General features: G+C 42.7%; 1 protein-coding gene across 1 annotated transcript; it reads right to left on the reverse strand.

Annotated features, from left to right (window-relative positions):
• Positions 1–5,436: 5,436 nt before the first annotated feature.
• On the reverse strand, positions 5,437–7,279 carry LOC147897356 (feruloyl CoA ortho-hydroxylase F6H1-1-like). Its single transcript, XM_087380924.1, has 4 exons — positions 7,099–7,279; positions 6,000–6,053; positions 5,819–5,906; positions 5,437–5,691 (listed from the first exon to the last, which is right to left on the reverse strand). Exons 1-4 carry the CDS (start codon positions 7,131–7,133, stop codon positions 5,443–5,445), a joined length of 426 nt encoding a protein of 141 aa, XP_087237050.1. The 5' UTR covers positions 7,134–7,279; the 3' UTR covers positions 5,437–5,442.
• Between the last annotated feature and the right edge of the window lie 13,199 nt (positions 7,280–20,478).

Consider the following 20,478-nt stretch of genomic DNA (forward strand, 5'->3'; position numbering starts at 1 on the left):
CACATAACCACACATTGTGTGGGGGGAGAGTTGGCATGCTTCCTCTCCAAAAATTATAAGACCAAGGAATATGCCCTTCCTTAGGTTCAGATCAATTTGTATCTAGCACATAGCAATTTGAGTTTAATACGTAACACGTTGCATTTGTTACATTGCACTTTGCACTTGTCGTATACTTCAACATAATTCATCTTCTTGTTCATTTTAATTTGCATTTGCCATAGAGTACTTTTGAACATTATTAGCATTTTGAATCTGACATATAGGACTTTGCATTTGGCTTATAGTAGTTTGCATTTAGCACATATGTAGGATACTCTATGGGCTATCCATAGGTACTGCTCATTCCTTGGTATGTGCATTGTAGGTCTAATTATTAGACTTTAGGTTACATGGCACAGTTAGTACATGTACCTTTTATGATACCTAGGTGTGTTGGGACACCTATCTTAGGGGTTCATCATATTGGGTGTGGGTGTAGTCTTTGCACTTCCCAACACACTTAGTTATTCTACTACAGCAGCACATTTTGCTTCTTGCCTCCGTCTCCTTTGCTTCTGTTGTCCACTCCACCCAACAATGGTATCAAAGCAGTTTTTGCCTTGGTTCCTGGTCTTCCCCCACTTGCAAGCTTCCCGTGGATCTACATTTGCTGGTTGTCTACTTCTAGAGCTGTTTTTCAGCAGGTTGCCTACCTTTCTGGCCATCTGGAGCACTCTTGTCGATTTCTGTCGTGAAAGATTGCATCTACCTGCTGCATTGAGCTGGGTGACTGCACTTCAGGGTAGATTTGAGCTGGGTGACACTTCTCCTGGCTGTTCTTTCCCTGGGCAACCTGTTTTTGGCTTCTCTTGGCCAGGGTGACCTCTTTTCAGGCAACCATTTGCTGTTTTTTACATTGGACAGCAACTTTCTCTCTTCCTGAGTGATTGGTTTGCTTCTTGGTGCTGGAATACACATTCAAATCTAAGATTTACTACTGCAGCAGCTGTATTTTGCTGTATTTAGTTCATTTCCACTTGGATTTGTGCCCGAGACACTCAGATCTTGCACCAAAATCCTCCCTTTTGCTGGACGAATTGATTTTGGTGGCATCTGGAGTGATATTCAATCACCATTTGCTGATTTTCAGTCAGTATTGACTGCTACATACAGGCTGCGTGCTTGTCATTGACTTTTCTCAGCTTCTGGGCTGATATTTGGTCAGTCTTTGGTGGACATTTGCTGTCTTTCTTCCACAGGCTGACCTGGTAAGCTTTTGTTCTTTCTGTTGCATAGTTGGCAAGGCCCTTGTGCCTCTAGACTTGGCTTTTGATGTACCATTTAACAGTGGAGAGCAATACACTTTGGTAGTGATCTTGTTCAGTTGAGTTTGTGCTTTGAAAAAGCCTTGAGGCTTACGCATTCAGTCACTGATATTTGTAATTAAGAGCTTGAGGCTCTTGTTCTTTGCCTTTGTCATTCTTGGATTTGTGCATCTGCTTGCATAATGGCTGGTGGCAAAGATGATTTCTTTGGGGCCTTTAGTGCTGATGACAAGCTTGATGGGGTTAACTACCCTATGTGGTCATTCATGATGAAGCATGTTTTGGTGGCCAAGAATTTGTGGAACATAGTGAATGGCAACGAGCCTACTGTCAGGCAGGCTACACCTTCTTCTAGTGATGTTACATCCATTGGTTCTTCCTGTGATGCCTTTATTCCTCCTACTCAGAAGATGATACAGTGGGATGGCCGTGATGCTAAGGCACAGGCATTGATTGCTCTGCCTATCAAGAAGAGTATTGTCCCTCGTATCAGATCATGCACTACTACTAAGAAGTCTTGGGATAAGCTTGCCTCTTTGTATCAGGTACGCAATGAGGCCCGTGTTGCCTATCTCCGCAAGCAGTTGAAGGATACTCATATGAATGAGGGTGATAACATGGATGCATATCTTACAGCTATCCAAGATTTAAAGGAGCAATTGGCTAATATTGATGAGGACATCCCTGACTCACAGATTGTATCAGGCACATTGGATGGGTTGCCTGACTCTTACCAAGATTTTGCTACTACCTTGAGGTTGGTTGCCATGGGCAAAGCCAACTACTATTCCTTTTCTCAGTTGGTTGCACTTCTATTGCAGGAGGAGCAGAGCCGTGTGAATCGGAATGCCAATATGCACTCAGATCAAGCATTTGCAGCCAATGACAGGAATAAGGGGAAATTTCAAAAAGCTACCCCTAAAAATACAGCAAATAATCAGCCTTCTTCTTCATCCTCTCAGGGTGATCAGAAGAAGAAAAAGAGGTGCAATTATTGCAGGAAGCCGAGCCATGAAATTGCTGAATGTAGGAAGAGGATTGCTTCTGAAAAGAAGAAGAAAGACACTGGACTTTCAGTCACAACTACCTCTGGCACTGATGCAAACACACATGAGCATGCTAATTTTGCCAGAAAGCAGTCTTAGGGCTTCATTGTCCAATGTCATTACAATCCTTCAGTGCATGATATAGGTTTAGATGCTTGTATGGCAGCTTCAGCTTTTACATGGTTCTTTGACAGTGGTGCTTCTAAGCACATTACCTCCTCTAAAACTTTGTTTACTTCTCTTGCTAATGCCCCAAAGGGGTGTTCCATGACATGCCAACAATGCATCATATGTGGTTAAGGGCATTGGGCAAGTGGCTATTACATCAGTTGCAGGCAATGTTGTCACTCTGGAGAATGTCTTGTATGTGCCAGGCATACGAAAAAATCTGATTTCTATTTCAGCCATAGCTACATGTGGATTTCGGATTGTCTTTGATGGGCATAGGTGTGCAGTCTATGACTTGTCATGCCGATGCTATTGTATTGACTGGTGCTCTTCAGGGGGGCTTGTACAGCCTGGATGCATATGATAGATGCAGTGACAGTTCAGCTCATGATGCTCATGCAGTTGATGCAGATGTTTTGCCTAACACTTATTTGTGGCATGAGAGGTTTGGGCATCTCAACTTTAATGCCTTGGTAAGGTTGCCTACAATGGTTGAGGATATGCCACAGATGCAGATGCCTCATAAGCATGTCTGTGAAGCTTGCTTGCTTGGCAAGGTGCACCGCTATGCCATACCTAAAGATGGTAGAGTTGGGGCATCACACAAGCTGTTCCTGATTCACTATGATGTGTGGTCCCATGCGGGCTGCTTCAGTTGGAGGCTTCTATTATTTTGTGACATTCATTGATGACTTTACCAGGTACACTTGGATCTTTGCATTGAAGTCCAAGTCAGAGGTGTTTATCTGCTTCAAGCATTTCATTGCCTTGGCTGAAAATGATTCAAGCTTGAAGATAGCTCACATGAGATCAAACAGAGGTGGTGAATATATGTCAAAGGAATTTAAGGATTGCATCACAGCCCGTGGTATTCATCATGAGTGTACAGTGCCTTACACTCCTCAGCAGAATGGAGTTGCTAAGAGAAAGAATAAGACCATTATGGAAATGGCCAGGTGTATGCTTGCGGGAAAGAATTTTCCCAATATGTTTTGGTTGGATGCAGTGATGTGTGCCAATTATGTTATCAACAGGAGCCCCACCAAAGCATTGAAAACAATCACACCCTATGAGGCTTGGAAAGGACACAAGCCAACCATTTCTCATATGCGTACTTTTGAGTGTTTGGCCTATGCACATGTGCCTTCACAGAGGCAGACAAAGCTGGATGATAAGGCTATAAAATGTATATTTTTGGGATACAATGCAGAGAGTAAGGGCTACAAGCTTTATGAGCCTTCCAACAGGAGGGTGATTGTCAATAGAGATGTCATCTTTGATGAGACATCTTCCATGCCCTTGCGGGACTGCAAAATGTAGTCTACACTTGGTGTCTCAGATATTTTTGATAGTCTTGTGCCATTGCTTGGATCTGATGCCTCAGATGATGCACCAGAGGGTTATGCTCCTCCACCTATTGCTCATTTACAGCCTGCTACACAGACGGGACAGCCACATGTTTTGACACAAATGCCACGTGCTACTGAGGACATTGTGGAAGAGCCAATAGAGTAGGAATTGGCTAATATTAGACATCCCAAAAGAGCACCTAAATGGCTCTTTAACACTCTGAAGGACAACAAACTTGATGCTCCTTTGCAGGCCCGTACGAGAGCTGCAGCCAAAAGAGATTTGGCAAACTCGGTTGCTCATGCATTGATTGCTACAGCATGTGATGAGGAGCCTGTTTGTCACAGAGATGCCTTCTCAAATGAATTGTGGATGACGGCCATGCAAGATGAATTGGACTCCATTCATGCAAACAAAACATGGGAGTTATGTGACTTGCCTGCAGGCAAACATGCAGTAGGGACTAAGTGGGTCTACAAGGTGAAAAGAAAAGTTGATGGTTCAGTTGACAGGTACAAAGCCCGTCTTGTGGCCAAAGGCTATGCTCAGAAAGAGGGCATTGATTATGAGGAGACCTTTGCTCCCACTTCACGCATCACCACCATTAGATGTGTTATTGCTCTGGCTGCCCACAATAATTGGGAGGTGTATCAGTTGGATATAAAGACAGCATTTCTCAATGGTCTTTTGGCAGAGGAAGTCTATGTTGCTCAACCTCCAGGCTTTGACGTTGAAGGGTCTGAACACAAGGTATGCCAGCTTAAGAAAGCCTTTTATGGATTGAAGCAGGCACCCAGGGCTTGGTATGACAGGATCACACTCATTTGCTCAGCCTTGGCTTTCAGAATAGTCCTACAGAGGTGACTTTATATAACCGCAAGAGGGGGGCAGATTTGTTGATTTTGATCCTCTATGTGGATGATATGATTCTTTGGGCCACATCCCGAGAAAATTGCAGATTTCAAGTGGGAATTACAGTAGTCTTTTACCATGACTGATCTTGGCTAGTTGCACTACTATTTCGACATTCAATTTGCTCGATCTGAGGGGGGAATTGTGATGTCACAGTATATTGGGCAACTTCTACAGAGATTTCAAATGGAGGATTGTAAGCCTGTCTCCACCCCATTAGAGACTAGTTTTCATTTCTCTGCTGAAGATGGCAGTGGTCCATGTAATGCTACCTCCTATCACTTTTCGCTTGCCATGTGGCTTAGCCATAGCTCTACACCAAGAACTTGATATTAAAGGCAATTTTGCATTACCAATTTATTCTTCCCAAACGCACAATACATACCTATGTGACATGGGACATTAAAGTGCCTAAGAGGAAGCTAGTGCCTCCTTGTGCTCTCTCTCTCTCTCTCTCTCTCTCTCTCTCTCTCCCCCCCCCCCCCCTTCTCCCTTACTCTTACACACACACACACACAAGTACAAATAAAGACACGTCTAAATTTACGATTTTCGTCATGGATCTACAAAAAATAAAATACAATAGTTTTTATATTGAATCTCGTCTAAGTTTACTACTTTCTTCATTACAATCTAATTAAACAGACGTTTGGTAGATTTCATGTTGCTTTTGCAAAATCCAAAGCACCTCTGTTGGGTAGTATCTCTCTGCTATAGTAGTGCTTGACATACTCTCCAAAGATGACTTCCTTGTAGAGCGCCGAACGCTTCTCAATCACCAGCCTCGACAGAGGAGCCATCTGGGTTTCTTCTGCCGGTCCAAAGAAGCAAGCTACTGAACACCTCGGCCTGTCGAAGTTCGTCACCACCCTATGCTCGATGCTTCTGCATATTCCGTTGGTCAAGATCTGTAATAAGAGCTATAACATGTAAGACAGAGATCGAGAGAGATTGAGAGAGAGAGAGTTAGTAAGTCTCACCATAAGTCCAATCTGGCTTGAGTCTGGCTTTAATACCAGTCTCTCACATTAGTACTTGTATTTGATCCGCCAAGTTGATCACAAATGCATTAGGAAGAGGCTTCACTGCTACCCATTTATCGGCTTTCATTTTCCTACAATAGCTGCACCGAGATTGGATGCACGCTCTCCAAATGAGTCGATGCAGTGCTTCAAAAGTTCCCATGACCAAAAGGGTCTACCTTAGTGCCGCTTACTTTGGACATAATGCTGAAGCGTGTTGTTTGAATCCTTCATTTGGCCAAAGTCCCCTGCAATTATCATCGCTATAAGCACAAAATGATTAGACTCTATTGTATTGAAGAGGAACCTCAGAGAACCTTACCAATCATGCCACAGGTGTAGCAAAGTTCAAACGTTAGGCCCAACTTCAAGAGTTGTAGAGAACTAGAATTCGTGGGAAGAATTGCCCTCCAAAGCTTGTAGAAATACTCCATGTCATACTAATGAAGCCAAAAGCACATAGGAGCTCAAGGATCAATCCAGCAACTACAAAAGCTAGAAGCCAGGTTCATGCATAATGGAAGACAATGAGAATGGCAGCAAACAAGCCATACCTTAAGTTCCTCTAGTGTGCAGTGATGTATGTATCATGAGGTATAGTTGAAAGAGGTGTACCTTGTTGCATTGGCAAAGGTGTTGAGCTCATAGTTCTCGATATCTATCCCATAAAATACGTAGGGAGATCCTGGCAGGGGAGGCATATGTATGCAAGCCCCGATCTGCAACTAGGGTGTTCCTTAGCCTCACACTAGAGCTCGCTTGGTGAGTGGCAAGCTTCCTACGACGCATTGGCTTCGAAAAGACACATCTCATGGTGAAATCTATTTTCCAACAGACATCATGAGGTAAAATCTTACCCCAACAAAAGATAAACCGTGCATTTTAAGACAGATCTTACAGGTAGATCAAGAATCAAATCGGAAGAGTTCCGAAATCTTGGTATTTGCTACTATAGAAGAGATCTCTTTACAACAGATAGCTAACTACTATTCTGTAGGGACGAGTCAAAGTTGTGTTTGCGAAAGATGAATCCATGCATAAGGGAGTCATGTTTAGCTGTTGGGATGTCTCTCTTAGCGCATATAAGCTATTTTTCTACAAATTTTCTCATAATGCGTAGAAAGAAATCCTTCCTCTAGGAAAACATGAATAAACCCGATGATGGACTTGGAAAGATATAAGCTGACCGCCTACAAATACTGTGTTGTGCATAAAAGAAAATCCAAAGGAAAATCAAGGGGACAGAAGCAGAAAAGGTGCTGAGAGTATGGGAAAGGGAAGGTAGAAGATTACCTGCTCGAGGGCGTTGAAGCCCGAAGGGTCATCATGGAAGATGTTGGAGTCAAGGGACATGCCTAAGTAGACATGGAGGGAAGGCACTGTAGCACTGAGCAGAGTAGACAGGAAAAGGCCACAGAGCTATGGCAATGGCGAGGGCCACAAGAAAATGGGGAAGAAGAGCAAGAGGGGACATGGCCATAATGAGAACGTGTCGAACTCAAGGGATGGTGAATGGAAAAGAGAGATCCAGTGTCAAGAGATGGTGAATGACACGCTCTAAGAGAGAGAGAGACAGTTGCACTTTTTTGCCATTCAGAATTCATAAGACGGGAAAAAAGCGTGAGAATTGGGGAAAAAAACATGACACGTGGCTCAAGGAGAAGGAGGTATTTCATTTCATGGCACAATGCTACCTGCCTAACTAGATAGATGTGGATCCCACTATGGAAAAATGTCTCCTCTCTTCTCTTCAAGTGTTAAAGGTGAGTTTTGCATCTATGTTTGCATTCCTCTCTTTCATGCTTGCACGTTTCTAAGTTTCAAACAAAGAGAAGTGGGAGGAGGAATATGAAGGGGACAAGAGGAGGGAGAGGAAGAAGGGACGGAAGAGGAGAGGGAGATAAAAGGAGGCCTCCTCTTTAAACTCCTCTTCTCGACGCTTCTCTCCCTTCCCTCCTTGCTCCATTCTCCCTCTCTTTACTCTTCTCCCCCTTCGTCGTTCCTTTGAGCCCCCTTTCTATTTTCTTCCTTCCCTCTCTTTCATGCTTGGAACTTGAAGAAGGTAAGGAAACTACTTAGTTTGAGGAAAATGGTTGCATCAGTTGTGGAGAGGCTCCTAATTGCCAAAAAATAACTCCATTAAGTATTCAAGGTGAGTTTTGTGTCTATTTTTCATCGTCTTTTTCATAATTGCTTTTTTGGGTTTATATGAAGAAGAAGAAGGGGGAGTATATCCATGAAGGGGATAATAGGATGGAGAGGAATCATGAAGGGGAAAAGAGGAAGGAGGAGGAGAGGGGTAGAAAAGGAGGCCTCCTCTTCTGTCCCTTTCCTCCTCTGTCATGGTATCAGAGCTCCCTTGCCTTCTGCTGAGGCATTGCGATCTGTACGAGAGAGTGTGAGAGATTGAGCGATAGAGAGTTCTTGAGCGATCTTGTGTTCATTCTTTCACTTTCGTTGAATGATAGAATTTTTGTCCATTTGAAAAGTTTCCATCCATTGTCATCGCTTTGATGAGAGAAACTAGAGTATTCCACTCATCGTGAGAGATTCTTGTGAGAGTTCATTCATGAGAGATTTCCATTTGTTTGAAAGAATTCCATCTATTCTTTCCGATTCATTCCTTGAGAGATTTCATTGAAATCCTTTGAGAGTTTTTTCAAGATAGATCTTTTTGAGAAAGAGAGAAATAGGGAGTCAAGACGGCTATCCTTAGCTTCTTCAACTGCCTACAAGAGCCGACCGGCTTCTTCACCTTGCTTCTACAACGACCTGCGGTGGGATGCTCCTACTCCCACGACCAAGCATGACTACCTACGGTGCTCCAAAGCATCCATGACTCACGGTGGCTCCAAAGAGCTACTTGAAGCTCCAGCCACATCCAAATCCCAACAATGGGCTCGTCTCCAATCTACATAACACCACCAGCTCAACAAAGGCACTAGCAAAGACAAAGGCTGCAGCTGCCCTTACCCTGAGCACTACTACAAGGGCTGCAATCGGCTCCATCAGCCCTCCACGGACTGCACCCAAGCTCCTAGTCTCAGGGACCTCAATCGACAGCAGCATCTCCAAGCCTATGTGTACTCAGGATCAAATATTACAACAATCAACTTGAAGCAGCAGTATGAGAGACCATGAACTGAGCAAATATGGTTCAAGTCATCCTGAATGGACTAGGAGTGGGATACGAGAATCTAGTCTAGAGTATTGCCATCCAACGGCAAATTCCGACACTCAAAGAGCTTCAATCAGTGTTACTTGGTGAAGAACTCAGGACACAAGCCATTCATGCACGCAAAGGTCATTCCAATGATCAAGCATTCACAGCTTTAGATAGAAGCAGAGGCAGAGGCGGAGGTAGATCATTCTAGCAGGATCATCCTCAGCAACATCAGCATCAGCAAAGAGGAAATCATTCCAACTGAGGAAGATTCCAAGGACAAGGGAATGCGTCCAACAACATGTCAAACATTCAAAGCAACTTTTGTCATAAGTTTGGACACCATGAAAGAGATTGCCGCCGCAAGAAGAAATACGACCAAGGCGGTCAATCCAATCCAGGGAATTCTCGCGGAAGAGGAAAGAGTAGAAGATTTGCAGGCTATGCACACTGGTAGCAATGGAGACAAAGGAGAACTTCCTATGCATTTTCCCTGCTTACTATGAGATTCGAGGATGATACCATTGCTTCTTTCAGGAGGGATATGAGTTCAGACCACACTCTCATTTGATCCATTTCCAGGACTAAGTGTATGTTGGCCTCTTTTTGATGGAGATGCACTGATATAGAGAGACCCTGCTATACCAGATCAGACAACAGGAGATGAGAGTACCACATGACTTGATCGGGCACAAAGACACATCATGGACTTATATGGAGGAAGGGCAAGAAGCCATAGCTATCTTCAACTCCACCACACCCCCCCGCCGAAATTTCACATCCACTTCCTACAAATCCCACCGAACCCCCTTAGCAAGCCACAAATCTCATCTCACCCCCTCTCCCCTACACCAACATCAGGGAATACTCCTCTCTAACACCTCCAACACCAGCTTTGCATAGCACGGCAAGACCTCCTAGTCCATTTCCTCCAATGCTCTTATCAACCTTCCAGATGAGGCACTCAACACGCTCCTGAAGCCAACAAATTTTGAACCTACACCCATCAATCTGTCACCCGCAGGGATTCTTGGAGGAGCCTATGCCCATGGATGAAGATGATGTCCCTCTCGCCATCCCTCTTCCTTGCCCAAAGATGTCTAATGGAGACCCAATCTGTAATCCTTCCAAGACTTGCCCGATAGCTCCCTAATGCATCACTGGAAGGATCAGCTCGAAGGCTCTCACCTCCATCTCTACAAAATTATGGAAGTTCATCCCCTCACTCAGTTCATTACCCAGTCCTTCAATGACTGGCGACAAACCCATCCGAAATGCACACGTGGCGGTTACCACCTACCCCTCACGACTCGGATGCCGGCCTTAAACCCCCTTGGCGCATCCCTTTTTTGAAGAAGGACAATATTTGGCGCTACTATCATAGTGCACATGTCAACCGATAGATCCACCCCCTTTACATGCTGATGTAACAATGAAGGACCTGGGCCCCCACTTCTGAGAGCTTCAACAAAAAAACTCAAATATTCTTTACAAATTTATAAAGTACAATTTTCCCAAGGAAATGACTCAAGAGGGATTTTTATTCCGCCTCAATGACACCTACGGCTCTGTTATAGCCCCCATAGTGGTTGCAGCGGTCCACTTCAACCACCTTATCCTCTTGATCCTCCATGATCTCCCTGCCCATACTCGGCCCATTGACGACAAGCTCCATAATCTCAACAACCAAATTGTCTTCAACCCCGATATCAGCCCCTCTTAATTCCCAGACCTTCGCCTTTACCTTCGAGTCCTGTTATTGCATAACCATGTGAGTTAGCAGCAGTGTGACTATGAGGGGTGTGTGGGGGTAGGTTCACAATGGCTAACGGTTCGGGTCTTCAATGGTTCCTAGCCAATATCTTGTTCTTGTATGCATGCTATTACTAGCATTCCAACTCTATTCTTTCCAGAGAGATATATGAGCTCTTGCTCTAAGTTATATACATGTTACTCAGTATTGTGGCGATCTTCTTCTTTGCTTATGACTCTGTGTTTTCAGTAGATGATGCATTGTGTATTCATTTGTATTTCCCTATAGCATTTGCATAGTATAGTGACGCTACAAATTGGCAATCAAGATGTGCATTCTTACTATGCACTCAAAGGAAGTTGCGATCTGGCGAATAACCTATCTCCAGTAGGGTGTTTTCGTTCTCATGTCATGCTCTTCTTGGTGCAATTGTGGAGGAACATCAGATGGTCGGTTGCGAGCATCGCCACGGATTCAAGCAAAGGTTCAAGAGGCATCACATGATGCGGACGGAACCACAACACCTTGCTTATGGTAGGGCAAGTGCGGAGATTGCAATGAACAACCTCAGTCGATGGTCGTGGGAGCGCACTCTGCACTTGTTGTCCTCACAGTAAGCATGCATGCAAACACGTTCATAGGGTCCTTATGATCCCTTAACACCAACGACATGGATACATCAAAGGAGGATTGACCCCGGTCATGGAGACGAGATGTCTCAGGGTTCCCCTGGCGGATCCAATCGTTGTCAGGGAACACCTTCACATTCAAACTCACCACCTCGTATGTGCTCAGATTTGTGGCTGCAGGTGTTGTTGGATGGACGCAAGGTGCTGAGTGCATCCTCGTCTTTGACGGTGGTTTCGGCTGCCTCGCACAACCTCTTCGATCAGGGAGGGCCATTCAGAGGTGGGGGACTGATTGTTCCACCCGCAAGAGGTGGATCGAAGGTGGGCCAAGTTAAGTACACCAAGTTTTTGGGGAAGAAAACCGATGACCTCGATGCTCATGTTAGACAGTTTGAGAAGGTGTATGCGGTCAACCTACCACCCATGGTGGCACTCCGACAAGAGGCAGTGTTCGAATCAACCTTGGTAGGCAAGGCATAAAGGTGGCTTGTAGAGTATGTGGTGGACCATTTCACCACATATGATCTTGTCCGCACTACGTTCTTCAAACGGTTTCGTAAAGAGAAAACAATACCACAAACTCTGGAAGGACTGTGGCGGCTCAGGGAGATCAAGATGTGGAGGATTATGCGGCCCAATTTCATCTACTTTTGCAACGTGTTCTTGTGACGGATTGTTGGCCTGCCCAGGAAGTGTTGAACAACTACTTCATTTCGGGGTTGTCTCATGATTTGCGAACAGCATTGACGATAGTGGATCGGGGGGCTCACAGTGATCATGGAATAAGCAGTGCGAGCAGGAGAGGCTCTACATGGAAGAATGGGCAAGAATCATAGGTCCACGAAAGCCAAATCCAAGAAGAAATCAGTGAAATCCAAGAAGTCAGATGACAGTGATCAAGGTTCGAAGGATGACAATTCTGAAGAGAGCCCTAAAGAAACCAGTAGTGAGAGGAGTCTGACTCGAAAGCGGAGAGGAAGACCCGGAAAGTCTCCAAAGGAGGAAAGGTCACTCTAGGGACTTCTGATGATGATGGCTTGACTAGCAAAGGTTTGAAGGGATTATGGTGCACACATTGCCGTAATTCGAGACATTCAACAATGGAGTGTGCTCTCAATGACAAATGGTGTGCAATATGCTTGATCCATAGCCACAACACAACGGGATGCCACTATAACGGTCATGGGCAACGAGAAATGGGTCAACCGCAGTGGCCAACTTCTGGTGAGTAGGATCCAGGTGCATCCTACATGTAAGAGGAGCATTCGCAATCTACGGGTCAACGAGGCAGTGGCGGCAGTGGCCATGATTGCGGATGAGATGGTGGCAGCTGTGGGCAAAATTGAATGAAAACATGTTTGTTCTATTTCGGAAAAGCCCATTGGCAGAACGAATGTCCGAACGCTCAAGAGTGGGATCATCAAAACAAGCAGAGCAGCAAAAGTTGATGGGGAAAATGCTGAGTACCTCCATGGTGCACATTGTGGAGGATGATCCGTAGGTATGCTCAAAAATCAGTATCACCACCCATGTTGGTACAAAATTGTAGGGGGAAACTGCAAAGAAAAGTGGCATGATGCTGGATTGGCTAGCACAAGAGCAAGTGTGACGTCAGATCCAAGTTTGGTGGCGGAAGAGGCTCCTTTGATGAAGATAGTTGAGCCAGAAAAGGAAACCGATGGATCATGAAATGTGCAATTTGCAGATCCGGTTGCCCAATCGGAGCCGGAGATTTGTCCAGGAAAAGTTCAAACTTCATTTATCGAGAAATGGTCCGAACGTAGTCGAAGCAGCTCCATTGTTGGTGGCTAGTCAAGCTAGGAGGAGGGCAACTTCTCCACAAAGGGAGTCGGAAATGGATTTCATTCAGGAAGCACCTATACAAATTTCACTTGGTAGGTTGCTCAACTTGGTACCCAGATTCCATTGACTGCTGGAGTCCCTGAAGGACAAATTGATGTAATAGGATCATACCTAGAGTCCTAAGGTCTAAGGTTGTGAGTGTGTGAACACATGGTGTGCTTGGATAGGTGTTAGTAGGTGTGTTTGAGTGAATCTAGCTGTGTGGTGGATGATTGAGAGATTCATGGAGAGATCAGTGGAGTGATTTGTGGATCTGGAATGCTCTCTCTTGAGCTCACATACAATGTATCACTGGCCTATATATTGGAACTTTCTCTCATGAATAAATGGCTCTCTTTCTCCTTCATTGTTGATCTCATCATGACTTCTTTTCAGTTCCTTCATTTGGTATCAGAGCCACGTCCTCCTTGAGCTCCTAGCCTCCATTTTTTGCTATGTCATCACTCCTGCCACCTCCTTTCTCCTTATTCACTAGTTTGCCCTCTTCTCATCCAAAATTGCAAGAGCTTGTTCTCCCTTGATTCTCAACCATTCCTCTCGCCCTCTGAGCTGAAGAATTGCCTTCCATGGGTGACCCTATGGCTTGGTGCAATTGGGAATATTTTGTCTCTACCTCCCATGCCAATAGCTTCTTCGCTCGGTGAACTTTTGTACAATTCTGCCCAATGCCTTGACTATTCATTGATTCCTCCTAGTAGCAATCGGGCGACAGCAAGAGCTACCTTATATTCAAATCTTAGCTCAAATAGTGTAGTAGATGCAAAGAATTTGAGGAAAGACCAGTCAGCATTGGAGTGTCTCTCATGGGTGACCAGAGGCGAGATTGTGCCTGACCTTGGTTGTGCTTACTCTCTAATATATAGGTCTTCTTTTGGCTATAAAAGCCCCCTAGTTGCTACTTCCAACAAGGAGTAATCAAGGCTCAAAGCCAAGAAGTTTTTGGTACTAGTTTTTGACAGTTTTTGGCATTTGGTGCTAAAAGTAAGTGCTAATGTGTGCTTGAGGATGTTAAAGGAACTGAAAAATTTCAGTTTCAATCAGTTATCTCTCAGTTGATGCTAGTATTTTGGTAAAAATACCCATCTTTGGTGTTTTATTCCATTGCCATGGCTACTAATTACTTTGATTTGAAGATGCAAAGTGATATATATGCATTATGGATTTTGGTGCTACACTTGGACTTCACTGAAGATGAAGTAGTGGCTGTTTTCCTTCAAAGTATGAATGCAATGATGCTTATTTATGAGTATCATGTGATGAACTTCAAGAAAGACAAAGATGACCATATTGTTGCAAGGGATTGTGACAATGTTATTGTTTCAAAGTATGTGCTCTTTTGGAATACCTATGAAATGATGGACAAATGTGTTGCACTTTTGAAGTGCAACATGCTTTCACTGATACTCTTGGTGCTACTATTGAGAAAGGGATATTTACTCTCTTCACTTTTAAATTCCATGCCAACTCAATTGGCAAATGTCAAGATGTACATTAATGAAAATATCAACATTCAAGTCTTCCTCAAAATTTTCCAAATGAAGAGCATGGCAACATTATTAGTACTCCAACATCCAAATTGGTGGATATTGAAGTCTAGATTTGTCTTCAATGAAGATGAGGCCTATTTTATGAAGAACCAGAAGAGAAACTTCATCAACAAAAAGAGAGAATTCATCAACAATGGCTTCAAGAATTTCAAAGAAGACAAATTTGAAGAAAGAGAGGCCTCAACAGATGAGGTCAACTTTTGGGCTTTTTAAGTTCCTAAGTGTGTTGACTCAATAAGGGTTCTCTACCTTAGGATGTCCCCCTCAAATGATTGTTAGTCTTATGTCTTACCTTGTTGGATCTAAGGGTATTCCCATGCATAGTCATTGTCTATCTCCCAATTGTAAACCAAAAGACCAAAGTCAGAGTGACATCATGTTGGGATGAGGAGGCCCAAATGAGTCTTCTACTGATGCAACTAGAGTGAGTACTAGGTTGTGGATCATGTGTGTTGCCACTAGAGGTGGTCAAGCCATGAAGTTTCCCATGGACTACTGCTAGGGTTGAGGTCATCAATTTGTGGGGGGGAATGAAGGACAAATTGATGTAATGGGATCATACCTAAAGTCCTAGGGTCTAAGGTTGTGAGTGTGTGAACACATGGTGTGCCTGAATAGGTGTCAGTAGGTGTGATTGAGTGAATCTAGGTGTGTGGTGATGATTGAGAGATTCTTGGAGAGATCAGTGGAGTGATTTGTGGATCTAGGATGCTCTCTCTTGAGCTTACATACAATGTGTCACTAGCCTATATATTGGAGCTTCCTCTCATGAATAAATGTCTCTCTTTCTCCTTCATTGTTGATCTCATCATGACTTCTTTTCAGTTCCTTCAGTCTGTCAACAAGGAGTTGGAGTCAGAAGAGGTTGGTGTATGCCAAGTTGATTCTTCTCCGGTACCGGTAGTTCCTCTCATGGATATGAGGATTTCAGAGATTACGGCAAAAGCACAAGGCTGGATGTTCGAGCAAGTTCTAGTGGACAAAGGTTCTGGAGTCAACATCATCACCTTGAAGACATGCTAGGAAATGGGGATGTCCTGGGAACAAGCACCATTCGCATGGCGGATTAGCATCGAGTTCGGCCACTGGGGATCTTACGAGCAATAGTCTTGGAGGTGGCTGGCATCTCGGTCATTATTTCCTTTGTGGTGCTGAATATGGAGGCCTCGACTAGAATATAGTGTGCCCTTGGGAAGGCCCTAGTTGCGCCAAGCGAAGGTCAAGCAGAATTGGGAGCATAATGTCATCTTAGTGTGGAGAGACAAGAATAAGGTGCAGGTTGCAATGGGAGTAGCAGTGCCCCTGGTAGATATAGTGTGACCAGTACTAGCAGAGAAGGTGAATATGGCAGACGGCCTAGATGATGATGCAGAAGAAGAATTCCTCAAAGCTAACCAAGATTTGGTCCCGATATTTTGGGTTGATGTGGAAGGAATTATGGAGAGCATTATGTGAAAGGAATTATGGAGAGCATTATGGAGAGAATTATGGAGAGCATGTGCAGTCCAGGATGATAAGCGGCAACCGTTGACATGGATTTGCATGATCTTCTACAGCAGGAGCGGCAATTTGAGGAACAGATGAGACAAATCACAAGGGTGCAGGAAGATGTGCTGGACACAATCTTTCTAGGGGAAGATGGCACATCCAAACTAATGAAAATTAGCACTCTTTTGACAACAAAGTTTTGAATGGCACTGATAGCACTGTTGACGGACTTCTTTGATGTGTTTGCCTGGGACTATGCTGACATGAAGGGCATGGATTCAAAGTTCTACCAACATTGGGTGAACTTGAAGCTGGATGTGACTCTGACCAAGAAACAAAGTTATTGAATGAATCCTCATGTGGAAAAACAAGTGCGGGAGGAGTTGGAGTGCTTACTGAGGGTGGGATTCATAGCACCAATCAAGAATCTAGAGTGGATCTCACCAGTTGTCATTGTGCCCAAGAAGAAAAAAAGTTGTGTGGATTACCGCAAGCTAAATCCGACTATGGTACCAGATCCATTTCCTCTATCATACATGGACTCAATGCTTGATGAATTGGCGGGTTATGAGGTGTACTCATTTTTGGATGGGTATAGTGGGTACTATGAAATCCAAATGGCTCTAGAAGACTAGCCAAAGACATCATTCATCACATCGTAGGGAGTATATGTATGCATAGTCATGTGGTTCGGATTGCGGAATGCTCCCTCCACTTTTTAGCGAGCCATGCAGGAAATCTTTGGCTCATATTTGATGGAGTTCATGTGGATCTTTCTAGACTCCCTCAACATGTTCGAAACATTCAAAGCATCTGTGAAGTGCTTCCAACGGTGTTGGGAGGTATCTTTCAGTTTGAATCCCATGAAATGCACATTCATAGTACGTAGCGGGCGTGACCCTAGGTCATGTCATCTCGGCAGATGAAATTGTAGTTGATCCAGACAAAGTAGATGTGATCATGCAAGCGCATGCACCAACAACGTCTAAAGAGTGTGTCCTTAACTATAGGAGGAATGGGCTAAAGGACATTACCATTGGAATTTTCATACATAGTTCTACACTAAGGAAAAGTCTTGGGAAGCCCCTTATATTTAATTGGAGTGCCCACTATGTCTTTTGGGGTATTTAATTAGACCCTAGTAAAATGAAAACTTCACTCTATTAGAAAGGTAGATAAAAAACAAGTTACATATGTATATATGTTTATGTCGGACTTAAGGATTTATTTGGAACTTGCTATCTTATGATCATTTCTACTTTGAACTTGCTATAAAATGACCATTGCTATCTTATGATAGTTTCTACTTTGAACTTATTGGTTGGATCCCCACAAAGTTTTGTATAAGAGACTTGGGACTATCCACATTATGTGGGATATTATTATGGTTGATATTATTGTAGTAAAATACTTTGGACTATCCACATTTTCATGAATATTCAAGTCAGCCATAACTAATGGTTCTTGTTTGCAGGCTTAACATGATTCAACATCATGATTGGTTGGGAACTTATAAAAGGACCACAAGTCCTCTGATCAATCCATATATTCCATTAGGAATTACTTTAACATTTTATAATCATTTCATTAATGGTCTAAATGCCAACTTGTCCTAATTTTTGAATACTGGAATGCCATGATTTGATTGTGCTAATCTAGATAGAGCAACATGGATAACAATTGTGTGCCATCATTGAAGCCTAGCTACCACAACTTGAATGAATTTTTTAAACTTTCATTTGGTTGTGATGGTGCTAGGTGAGTCGGCATACCTCTCCATCGAGTTTGCATTGAAAAATCTAAGGCATGAAGATATGGTGTTGACAAATTCAAGGAGCACTCTATGGTGGATTATCTCCAACTACTGATGATAAGAAAGATTGGACTTTCTATTGGAGACTAGTCAAGAGTATGGTTGTTCTTTTTGCAATTTACTGACATGTGTAAGTTGACTCTCACTTTGACACTTTATCTAAAGGGACGATATGTTAATGGATTATTCTCACTTATGTGATGTTAAGGGAAATGGCATATGGTTGTATTTGGTTTACTAGCTCATTGAGAATTGGTCAGTAGAGTAGTTGATAGGACACACACACACACACACACACATTTGCAAACACTAGAACCATTGATTAAGTGTAAACAATTTTCACTCTATGAATGATTGAACATTGAACAAATTTGAGTTCTCTATGGGTCATTGGCTCCCTTGTCTAATTCCACATTGCAACCAAAGTGAAACCCCTGGAATCACTATGGATGACTTCCAATCACATGTTTCTTGGTTCTTCATGATGAGATGAACTATTTTTGCAATTCTAAATTCCTTTGCCTTCTCACTCTTGAGAGGTCTACCTCTCAAATATCTATAAATGCAACCAAACATGTTGTGTAGTATATTGCCATGGGTGATACCACCACCATGCCCTAAATTCTTGAAATAGGCTATCTTTGCTCTATAGTGTGATTAATCCATGCCTTGAGAATTCCAAATTGACAAAGGCCCTACTTCTCCATAAAGCATGGATAGTTGTTTGATGATTCCTTAGCGAAGCTTATACCCATGCTTTAGTTCAAAAAAGGCACATTTTATATTGTTTATGTTAAAATAGCCATCTCAATGAAGAAAGTGGCTGTAATGGGGGGAAGGGGGATGGAGGGGGGGCAAGAGGAGCATGGAAGAGGGGAGGGGCGAGTGGGAAGCAAGGGATGGAGAAGGGTAGAGGGGAAAACGGGGTTGAGGGGAAGAGGGGAGGGGGACGGAGGGGTAGAAGTTCAGATATATGGCTTCTCCCAATCATTTTTGCTCAGTGTTATGAAGTCGTCAACTATACCAATGATATTGACCCTTCACTATTTGCACTAGCCGTAACTTCTTTATCTCTACATACATACTCTCCACCTCTTCATCAACATGTTTTCTTGCTCTTACATCCTTGGCTAGGGTCACATCACTTGCCCATGACTTCACCCATTTATTTTCCCAAGTCTTATTTGATAATTTACTAAGTAAATGTGTATTTTTCTTACCTATATTGTGTAACTTGTCCACTGACTATTTACTAAAAATGAAACTTAAACAAAGAGGCTACATAAAGTCCTTATTTATTTCATTCATAAAGCTTGTCCTTCTTTTTAAAGCAAGAAATAACATGTAGTTGAGGGTCTAGTAAGGATATGTAGGATAGCATTGGAGTTCTTAAATTAGACAATTTGCACTTTTTTACAAAATATTATTACAAAAGAAATTTTATAAATTTTAAAATGGGACTTCAGGATGGAGTTTCTAAATTAGACAATTTACACATTTTTTAACAAAAATGTACTTACAGAAGGGATTTTTGGAAAAAATAAAAGTTTATGAAAGATAATTAGGATAAGTTACGTATGTAAGGTTAGGATATTTATATTGAACTATTGAATCCATCTTCTATATATGGTATGTTAAAGATAGTGAATATCTCATGCCATTTATAAGCATGGAGCATATCTTCCTCATAATATCATTAGGCATAAATCAGAATGAGTCCATCATATGATTGGAAATGTCTTCTAAACTACATGCCCTTTTCCCATGAAATAATTTTGTGCTTCATGAGAGATCTTACGTGTTTCATATTGATTGAATAGCTCAATTATGAATTTTGAATATATCCTTGTGTTGAAATACAATGCATGTAAAATCCCTATATCTCGCTAAGTCTTTACATAAATGTCAAGGGCTAGGATATCCTTCAAATAACACTTCAAACATGTATAAAAACTTTCTTTCTTTGCTATAAAGGCTATTCTTGATCCCGTTCCCTTCTTTGTCTATGGATCCCATAACCAATCCAATTATCTTTTTCCATCATTGAAAAAGTTGATTTTTTATTTATTGTATAAACTTGGTGCATAGTTCAATCTTGTCAACTCCAAGAACCATTTTAATTCAACTTGATAAGAATTTTTCTAAGAATCTATGTTGATACACATATGCTTCTTTTGCTCATCATGCATGTATTTCATTTCATACAAAGTATCTTCACGGACGAGAGAGAGAGAGAGAGAGAGAGACAAACTTGAAAGACATAGGACAAAAAGTGAAGTTGGTTGGTGAACGTGATTTATGTCCTTGTATCCTCACCTATCCTTGCAAGTTTTTAAAGAAAATTATTCGTCAAGATTTCTTAATTGGAGAACAAATAAGCTCAATATATAAGCATTGATGATATTGAAAATTGATCC

The sequence above is a fragment of the Dipteris shenzhenensis genome, chromosome 10, assembly GCF_047967505.1.
Source record: "Dipteris shenzhenensis isolate YYH24624 ecotype China chromosome 10, Dip_SZ_1.0, whole genome shotgun sequence".
Lineage (NCBI taxonomy): Eukaryota > Viridiplantae > Streptophyta > Polypodiopsida > Gleicheniales > Dipteridaceae > Dipteris > Dipteris shenzhenensis.

Excerpts from the sequence above, each read along its gene's own strand:
- LOC147897356 (XM_087380924.1), bottom strand. The coding sequence starts at position 7,133 with ATGATGACCCTTCGGGCTTCAACGCCCTCGAGCAG. Across the intron at positions 6,054-7,098 it reads GCTTCAACGCCCTCGAGCAG|GGGACTTTGGCCAAATGAAG; the intron begins GTAATCTTCTAC and ends TGATAATTGCAG. Across the intron at positions 5,692-5,818 it reads ACTTGGCGGATCAAATACAA|ATCTTGACCAACGGAATATG; the intron begins GTACTAATGTGA and ends CTCTTATTACAG.